This window comes from Mastomys coucha, unplaced genomic scaffold (genome assembly GCF_008632895.1).
Source record: "Mastomys coucha isolate ucsf_1 unplaced genomic scaffold, UCSF_Mcou_1 pScaffold1, whole genome shotgun sequence".
Lineage (NCBI taxonomy): Eukaryota > Metazoa > Chordata > Mammalia > Rodentia > Muridae > Mastomys > Mastomys coucha.
Genome location: NW_022196891.1, coordinates 63330282 through 63340590, shown reverse-complemented (window position 1 = coordinate 63340590; position 10309 = coordinate 63330282). Strand labels below are relative to the sequence as shown.

At 36.9% G+C, this 10309-nt stretch overlaps 1 protein-coding gene across 5 annotated transcripts in view; it reads left to right on the top strand.

The window, feature by feature from the left end:
* Pou2f1 (POU class 2 homeobox 1) overlaps positions 1-10309 on the top strand; it is a 149184-nt gene that overhangs the window by 71572 nt on the left and 67303 nt on the right. For all 5 annotated transcript variants that reach the window (XR_004123324.1, XM_031388175.1, XM_031388204.1 and 2 more), the window contains one exon: positions 1065-1130. Coding sequence is in view for 4 of the 5 variants with exons in the window: in XM_031388175.1 (XP_031244035.1) it covers positions 1065-1130 (66 nt within the window). In the remaining variant the exon portion in view is untranslated. The remainder of the gene's footprint in view (positions 1-1064; positions 1131-10309) is intronic.

The following is a 10309-nucleotide window of genomic DNA, read 5'->3' as shown; positions in this document are numbered from 1 at the left end:
CTCAGAAATCCGCCTGCCTCTGCCTCCCAAGTGCTGGGATTAAAGGCGTGTGCCACCACAGCCCGGCTTGTCTTCTTAATTAAACATTTTCTGCAGATTTTTAAAAGTTGGTATAATATGGTTTGATTTGTTCTCTTACAATAACTTAGTTAATGGTCCTTAATGATGCAGAGAGATAGAGCTTACTTGGTAATAGTGTTATTTTATGATAAACGTTAAGTCTGTAGTGAATGTGGAGCCAAATGTCTCTTTTGTCTATTCTGTTGACCCTTGGGAGGAAGTAGCAGGGCATAGGTTGTTCTTGTCTCCTTTCCTACATGTTTTCTGGAATTGCTAATAGTGGTTGACAACATTTTACTATGGAAACCACAACTTAATACACTAGAAAGAAAGGACCCTAAATTAACTGGCTGTTTATAGGTGGGCGTGGCTCTTTTGGAACTGTAGAGATAGATGCCTGTTGTTCAGATTCGGGTGTAGTTTGTTCTGCTTGTTTTTAATGAGGTGTGTGTTTGGCATACCACCTATTGGCTCTAGTGTGGCTAAGGAAGTCAAATGAATGTGTTGAGACAAGTTTCCTTTCATCTGTTAGATTATTATTAACTGTGAATTTGTTTTAGTTATACTTAACTACTATCTTTGCTTTTAGAAAAAGAATCATTTGAGAATAACAGTTCTTACTTTCTGAGATATTTCCAGCTTCCCAGTTAATTTTAAAAGTATATTACACATGCCTCTTGTAAAGAATTGATTTTCTTTTTTTGGTATATCAGACTGTAATATAATCTTTTTCACCTTAGATTTTTCTCTTAAAGAATCTTAAATTTTATTAGATAATTTATTTGTGAGTTTCTTTATGAATTAGGAACTCCTGAATATTTGTCAGGTAACTTTTTTACTCTATTTGTAATGTTGTAGCCTGCCATATGCTATGCATGGGCTTCTTGAAAATGATGAACCACTGTGATATTGGTTAACACTTGCCTTGGCCATAGTTTTGCCTCCTTAACTTCATCTTCACCCCTAGTTTTTTAAACACCTTCTCTACCTTTGTCTAATTGCAGACTCAAGAATGAACAATCCGTCAGAAACCAATAAATCTCCTATGGAGAGTGGAGATGCCAGCTCAGGTAAGCAAGCATTCTTGTCCATCTTTTACACTTGCTCATAGAGCTGAAATGAAAGTGTCCACTTAGCTTGGATACCGTGTTGACAAATACAGAGAAATTTGTGTATCTGCTTATGAAGTATGATGTAGTACTTGTAGGGACTGGAATTGTATTTAACATTATCTAACTCCTCTGAGGAGTGCTTCATTTATTGGATTCCATCCATCAGAGAAACTAGAGGTAGTTATGGGAATGGTCCTTTGGGACACATACTCCTAGGTCTGGATTATGGATTTACCACTTAATCATAACTGTGTGACTAGGCAATTTCCTCAGTCTTTTTGAGGCTTAATTTATTCAGTAGGGATATTTCGTGGGTCATCATGAGTACTGAGTGAGAATATATATGTGAAGCATTAAAGGGTCATATGTGCCATAGGCTGTTAGATTAAGTTTCTTGGTTATAGGTATAATCAGAATAGTAGATATGGTCTACCCTGCATTTGATATAAATTATGCTAAAGTTTTGATCATGGCTGTAAGAAGTTCTAAACTCATCTAATACATCCTTTCATTTCATTTTAATAAAATATATACTTAACTCAAACCTTTTATCAAGAGAAAAACTGCCAGGCAGTGGTGGCACACGCCTTTAATCCCAGCACATGGGAGGCAGAGGCAGGCAGATTTCTGAGTTTGAGGCCAGCCTGGTCTACAGAGTGAGTTCCAGGAAAGCCGGGGCTACACAGAGAAACCCTGTTTCGAAAAACCAGAGAGAGAGAGAGAGAGAGAGAGAGAGAGAGAGAGAGAGAGAGAGAGAGAGAAAGAAACTAAGTATCATATAAATTAAAAAATGAAACTTTGAGAGAAAGGTAAATCTATAATATAGATTCAGCCCATCCTTATAAATCAGTCAGCTCATAGGCCATTTGACAGTATAGCCATCATCTGGCAGATATGATATAGAAATTTCCCCAGTTTCTGCTAGAGGCAAAAATTAAAACTTTAAACCATATTAAAGGAATTGTGGGCAAAGAGTTATAAAAAAATATCATTGTAAGGTAAACTAGGCTTTTTACTTACTGAGAGGGTTTACTTCTCTGACTATCATTTCAAAATATGTCTTAACTATGGGAGGTAGTAAGAAGGACAGTCTCTCTTGAAACTTTATTTTCCACTCCTCCTAATCATAGCTAGACAGTTTTTAATTACAGTAGAAGATTGAGTTGACTCAGTGGGAGTCTTATGTCTGCACTGTCTCGTTGTAAACTGTCCTGTATTTGGAACAACACAGAAGAACCTTCTGAAAACAGGTACTTTTTTTATGGGAGAGTGAGGCTTTGGTGTTCAGCATCCCATATTCAATATGTCCCCGCTTGTCTTGTTGAGGCTAGCTGAACAGCTACCAAGGCATCTCTTCCCCAAGATGAGGAGAAGCCGCATTGCATTCTGTCCAACCAGCTTCTTGTTTCTCTTCCTTGTCTGGACCCCTTCTTTATCTTATCAGTGACTTTTGCTGATGTAAGTGGCCTTTCCAAAGGACTGGGACTTGTTTGCAGAGAGTAACTAGGCAGTCAGACCTATGAAGAGGCTAGGAAGTGTCGGTAGGACTCCCACATCTAAAGAGTACCTCCCAAATTTCTCTAATGGAAAAGAAACTTAGAATGATTACAGAATGTTGAAAATATCCATGATGTCAGACCCCTTGAAAATCTGTATTTACTTTTAATACCACAATTTCTCTAACTACCATTTACTGAGTGCCTACAATATTTAATTTCAACCTTTGTTGTATTTTTTTAAAAAAACCTTTAGTGCTGTGCATATTACTTGATTTCATTTAAATTCACATGACAGGTTAGATATTATTGCATAGAATAGGGAGTTAAAGTATAAAACCAGAGAGGAAATAAAGGCAAGTTTAGTAGCACCCTGTATAAGTTTTTTTTCATAAAGTATAATACATAAAATTGAAAATTAAAGCAACACACTGTGTATGTTGAAACCCAAAGCCATTTATAGAACTCTATAAAATGAATTCTGGCTGCAGCACTTGTTGACCATTTTGTGAATTACTTCTGAGGATATGAAATGTGTAACAGACTCCTCATAGAGCTGAGAGTTATCAATTTACATAGTCACTTTTGTGTTTTGTCCTTGTTTGTTTTTAGAACAGTGATTGGCCTGGAACACTTTATATAAATTAAAAAAAAAAAAAAGCTGGCCTTGAACTCCTAAAGATCCTGGTGCCTCTCCCTTCAAGAGTTCTGGGATCAAAGGCGTGTGACACACACTCAGATAGATACTTTTTAAGACCAGTAACACATTTTCCTAGACTTCTTTGTTTCTCCATCACCAGTGGTAGTGATTAATATTCTTTTTTTCTCTACAAAGAGAAAATTAATTGCTTTTCTGTAAGATCTCTGCTAATATAGTACCATCTAGCTAGATCAGATATGAGCTGATTACTACCCTGAGAAGCATAGAGCTCACTTCTTGTTTCTCTGGTGCAGTGTGCACTATCTTCATAGACACAAACTGTTTCCATATTGTGAACCACTTCGGAATGAGAGCAAACTTTGTTGATTCCTCAGTGTTGAGAGCCTGCCGCTATGCTCTTAGCATTCTCTGCTGGTTCTAACTTGTTAAGAATTATAGAGACATTTGAGTTTGTGTTGTACAATAGATTATCATGTTTGATATATTAGAAATAAAATTTCAGATTTTTGTTTGTTTGTTTGTTTTGTTTTGTCTTTGTCTTTGTCTTTGTTTTTTCGAGACAGGGTTTCTCTGTATAGCCCTTGCTGTCCTGGCACTCACTCTGTAGACCAGGCTGGCCTCGAACTCAGAAATCCGCCTGCCTCTGCCTCCCAAGTGCTGGGATTAAAGGCGTGCACCACTGCCTGGCCAGATTTTTTTTTTTTTAACTAGGGTCTAATGGGTTATGCCCAACAGTTGGAAAACTAAGGCAAGAGGATTATCTTGAGTTTGAGGCCAGGCTACACTACATAACAAGATCTTGCCTCAAGCAAAGAAAACGTGAAACTCAGGGGCACCATTATTGCCACGATAAAGTAATAATAGCTTGTTTAGATGTTATGCCTGTTTCAATTTTCATTTTAAAATACAGTAAACTATAGACTGTTTGCTCTTTTCCGTTTGTTTAGTAATTTAATTGTGGGTTTGTTTGTTTTTGTAGTTCGTGAAAAAGTCCAAATTTTAAAGAAAGGAACTCTGAATATTATATAATACCAAAGCCTAAAACTTTATTGGTTCAGGAAATAGTTGTGTTGACCACTATTTCCTAAAATGATCACTATCCTAAAATGATAAGTTTGCTTTATAGGATTTTAAGGGTAATGAGAGGTGTGAAGGTCAGGCATTCTGACCATGCATTTTGGACAAACAATCTTTGTATGCTCACAATCAATTTGTGATGTGGGTTTGTTCAGGTTTACCTGTCTCACATGTAAAATATATAGATGTTATTATTAGATTTGGTACAAACAGAGGAGACTCACAATCTTTAGAGGCTTAGCAATCCACTAAGAGCCAAGACATTAACAAAAGTGGTTCTGGATAGTTTATGGTGAGTTATCCAAGATCAAGCATAGAAGAGCAACATAATATCATTAAATAGCCTGCCTGCCTGCCTGCCTTCCTTCCTTCCTTTCTTTGTAAATTATTTTTTAAGTGGAGTATAGTGGTACATGCCTTTAGAATCAGAACTTTGGAGGAGTTGCAAAGAAATAAATACAACACACCAAAATTAACCAGATTCAAAAGACTATACAACTCAGGGCTATACAGTTAAATTATACATTCAGAACAGAAGCTATTAAGCTTCCTTCACATTGAATTTTATACTTCGCTATCTATTTTTATGCAGTATCAACTACCAAAAACAAAACAAAAAAAATCCATGCAGAGTTAGAAATTAGCTTCGTATCCCTTGTCATAATTTGTATCTGTTGCCTACATTCAATCCTTCCCACCCCCTCAGCCTTTCTTCTTCTTCTTTTTTCTACATGTCACATTGTAGCCCATGCACATTTATTTGCATATAACTGGCTAGTTTCCATATGAAGAAAATGATGTATTTTTTCTTTCTGAGATTATGTAACTTCATTTAATATTACACAATCAAAATCCATCAATTCTCCTGCAAATTTTGTGATTACATTTTTTTTAGAACTGTACAGTATTTCATTTATGTATTATATATCAAGTTTTTATTAGCCATTCATCTGTTGACAAACCTGATTCCAATTTCTTGGTCTAGTAAATAAAGCACAAGAGGTGTAAGTATCTCTGTAATAGATTGCAGAGTTCTGGGTATGGACCCAGGAGTAAAATAGCAAGATCATATAGTAGTTCTATTTTTAATTATTTGAGAAATTTCCAGGCTGATTTCCACGATGACTATACTAATTTGCATCTCTCCCAACAGTGATGTCACCACACCTTCTACCACATTTGTCAGGCTTATTGATGAAAGCCATTCTCACTGGGGAGAGGTCTCATCTCAGAGTACTTTAAATTCTCATTGCCCTCATGGCTAGGGATATTAACACATTAAAAATAGTTATTGGCCATTTTTGTTTCTTTTTTTAAGGTATTTATTCAGTTTATCTGCCCATTTGTTAATTGGCAGTTTTATTTCCTTGGTGTTTGACTTCTGCAGCTCTTTGTAAATTCTGAACATTAACCCCTCTGTCTGAAGTATGGTGTAAAGATTTTCTGCCATTCAGTATGTAGGCTATCAGTTTGCTCTGTGGGTTATTTCTTTTAATGATTTTTAAATATGCTTATAAGCCAGGTAAAAATGAACCACCATTGAGGGAGAAAATTAAAACAAGTGCGTTGGGAGGGTGGGGGGAGGACCAGCGTTCAAATTTCAAGAAACCCACATGAATGTTGGATGGATGCAGTAGCTTGCCTGTAATTCCAGCCTTGAAAGGCAGTGGTGGAGCATTCTCTAAGCAAGCTGGCTAGCAAGGCTACCCATGTCTTTTAGCACTGAGTCTGATTGAGAGATTTTGCCTCAGTGAATATGGAGGAAGAGAGATCAAGTATGATTCCTAACATCAACCTCATGCTCAATGTACTATAAACATGCAGAAACATGAGATGCAAGTACACAGAAGAGAAGGTTAGCTTTGCAAGTGAAGCTGGAAAGAAGACAGGAAAGCTGCATTTGGTCTTCAGCGTTCCAGGTGCCTACTGTACCCAGAGGGATCACTAAGTGCAGTAAAATAATGATTTGGGTATCAAATTCATCTTACAGAAAGATATATAAAAGATAGTCAACATTGAGACTCTTCATTAAGAAGTATGTGATTCATGAGAATTCAGTGTAAGGGAAAATGTATTTCCAGTTGGATAGAAAGTGTTATGGAAGACATTAGAGGAGGTAGAGTTTATGCTGCCCATTGAAGAATGGGTTACATTTAAACAAAATGGTGGTTGCATTTTACCTTCAGCATGAAGAAGCAGTAAAAGCTAAGATGAAGTGAAAGAAAGTTGTACCAAGTACCTCTGACTTTTTTTTAAAAAAGTTACGGTATGTTATATGATCTCCAGACCCTTTTCCATTTAGTCATTCCCAAAAATGCAGAATTACATTCTTGTAGAGACTTTAATTCAGCCATTATTACTACAATGGCTTGGTGAGCCTGTGAGTTTGAGGGTAATTACAGGAATACAGGGGAAGGATTACTTGCAGGAGCATCAATGACTCAAAGGCAGCTGCATCACTGCATCATTCCATTGTGAGTGAGACGCTGAAAGCTGGAAGCATAGAGTGTAACCACGGCAGTTGGCAGGCAGCTGGACAGGTTAGAGACTATCTCTTCCAGGTAGCTTGTCAGAGTCTCTTGGCAGTCTTCACTGCTTATATAAACCGGGGAACGGAAGAGCCAAACTCATCTGGGTCAGTTTCAAGGATTTTTGAAGTTTCTGGGGATGTTTACTATCTGAGTCCTAGCACGCTTTCCTACATGCTGAAATGTGGGAGCTCTAAGGAAACTGCTGTATAACGCAGGTATTTAAAAATTGTATTCACAAAAGATGACCAGATACCATTTTCTCTCACATCACGACTATGAGTAGGACATTGGTGGATATAGTTGCTGTTCTTTAATAATTTGAGAACTTGATGCCTTCAGCCTGAGTCTTGGGAACATCTCCAGATGAATCTCTCAGCAAACCAAACCATTGCTATTACATATTTCAGATTCTGGACTATCTTTCCTTTGAATTTATGTAGGGGCTATTTCTAGTGCTCTTTTTTATTTTATCATTATTAACATTAGCATAATGTTTATTGCCTATTTTACTTGTGGATCACATTCTTCATTGGCAAAGGGTACTTTTATAAGCCCCAATGTAGAAATTCCAACAGTAATATTTATTGGTGTGCTTTCATAGTAAAGTTTTAAATAGTAGGAAATTCTATGGCAGTGATTTTCAACCTGTGGGTCGCCACCCCTTTGACAAACCTTTGTCTCCAAAAATATTTATATTATGAATCACAACAGTAGGAAATTATAGTTATATGGTAGCAACAAAAATAATTTTATGGTTAGGATCACTACAGCATGAGGAACTGTATTAAGGGTTGCATGGGTAGAGAGCCATTGGTCTATGGGTTACTGAAAGTGGTTGAAGAGCTTCCAAAGAGCCTTGAGAGCAGAGTTCAGCATAGATTAACTTTTGGTCTAAAAGCAGGCATCGACTACCTGTGAGAAAAAGAGTCTTTCTCCTAGTGCTTAATAGGTATCATGCAAAACGGACTGTTTCTAAGAGCTCCTAACCACTGTATACTGAGAAATTGGCTGTGCTGCTATCTGTGTGCACCTGTAGCAAGAAGCAGAGAAGTAATGATTGCTGAGCTTGAAGAATGGTGGTGCTGGTATAGTGGTGTACACCTTAATTCAGCACTTGGGAGGCAGATGCACAAAGATCTCTGTGATTTTGAGGCCAGCCTGGTCTACAGAATCAGTTCTAAGACAGCCAGAGCTCCAGAGAGATCCTGTCTCCAAATTAGCTAATTAATTATTGTGGTGAATTGTGATTATACTTTTGTAATAAATAAATGAGAAAGTAACTCATTCTTTTGACAGGAGATGATAGTCTAACTAACATAGAATTTTAAAAGTAGTGTCAATTTTATTTATTACCAATTAAAATGGAGAACACCAATGAGAAGATTTGTAGGCATAAATTATCAGAGATTGTCTGTAACTTTCTCCTTCTCCCTTTAAGGACAGCTTAGCTTCCTTCATGCGTTTTTCACAATTTTTTTCCAACAAGAATAAAAGAATTATATATATATATATATATATATATATATATATATATATATATATACACAAAAGAACTTCTAGCCATGTTATACTTTACATCTTGCTTGAAGCAAAATCTAGACTGCACTGCTCTTTCAATTAAATCCATTCTATAGCACCCTGGCCTAGAGCATTGGCAGTAGAAATTGGAAGTCAAATTTAATGAGCCATTGCTGGGGAAGAGGGCAGTGTAAGGAGATTGTGAGGGAGTAAAATAATAAAGAAGAAAAGAATGTACTAAAATGAATACTTGTATTGGTGTGGGGCTGGGGATATGATAGCGTTCTTTGAGCAGGGACTGCCCAGGAGAGGAGTAGAATGTAAAGAAATAGTTTTAGCTCTGAAAATGTTATATTCACAGTGTCTTGTAGTATTTTAAGGGAAAGGTACAAGAAGTTAAAGAAAGCAGTACTCCTTCCAGAGAAAGGAACACTGGTCATGGAGGGCCCTAAGCAAGGAGTTTCTAAGAGAAAGAGACTGGAATAAGCTGGAAGAAGGACCAGTCACAGAGCCTTCCTCAACCATTGAGAAGGTTGGCAGAGGCATAGGGACCTATACCATTGCCAGCATGGTATCCAATAGCTGCAACTGATATTTAAATTTATATTACACTAAATTAAGAATTCATTCAGTTCTTTGGTCACACTGAAATGCTTGGTAAGTTCATTTAAGTCATGGCCAGTGATGGTTATTGGGTTACCACAAGGGTCAGGCAAGCCATGCTTTCAGTTCTATTTGGTTGAGGAGTCTTAAATTTCTTCTCTGATTTCTTCAGTGACCCATTGCACACTCAAGAAAGAATATCATAGATAGATGTCATGGCTCATGCCTATAATTCCAACCCTTCAGAAATAGAGGCTTAAAGGAATTCATGGTCATCCTCAACTGTGTAGCAAGTTTCAGGACAACCTGAACTAAAAGAGACCATGTCTCAAAAACAAACCAGAAAAGGCAGTTTATTTTTTTAGTACTTGTAGTTTGCATCGTTTTTCTTGCTGTTAGTTGCTTTATTTCAGTTTTATCAAATAAGACACAAATTACTACTTTAGTTTCCTTTTTTATTTGTTAAGGCTTACTTTTTTGACCTAAGGCTACTGTTAGAATATTCTGTACATATTTGTTGAGCCCATTTGATTTATGATGTAGTTTAAGTCTAAAGATTGACTTTTTAGATTGGACAACTTATTTGAAGATGAGAACTGAATATTAACGTAGTCAATACTTATTTTGTTGGGCCCAACTGGCCCTTTTATACCCATTAGTGTTTATTTGATAAATTTGGGAGCGCCTATATCCTGTGCATGTGTGTTCATAATTGTTGTATCTTTTTGGTGGAATGTTCCTTTAGCTAGCATGTAATGACCCTGTTTTGGAACTCTGGCCTGAACTCTGCCTTACCAGCCGTCAGAACAGCTCACCCAGCTTACTCTTTTACTTGCCTGACTACTTGACTCTCAGTCCGTGTGTATCTAAGTGCACCGGAATGGTATGTTTCTTGGCAGCAGAAGTTAGTCTCGTCTAGTTTTGTAATCAGCCAGTCAGTTGACAAGTTGAGGCCATTTACATGTGAGGTTGATACTTGTTTACTAATTTAATTGGTTGTCTGTCTAGTTGGTTGGATCGTTTCTCCTTTTCTTTCTTCCACACTAGTAGATGTTTTCTGGATTATCATGTACCTTTCTTCCTTCTCTGTATAACACTCCTCTAAGTATCTTCTACAGTGCTAGGTTGGTTGTCACTGCTTTAGCTGTGCTTAAACTAAAATGCCCTTATATTTTGCCTGTCTTAAAGAATAGATTGGAACAGACTCTATGGAACAGTCTTTTTTTTTTTTTTTTTTTTTTTTTTTTTTTT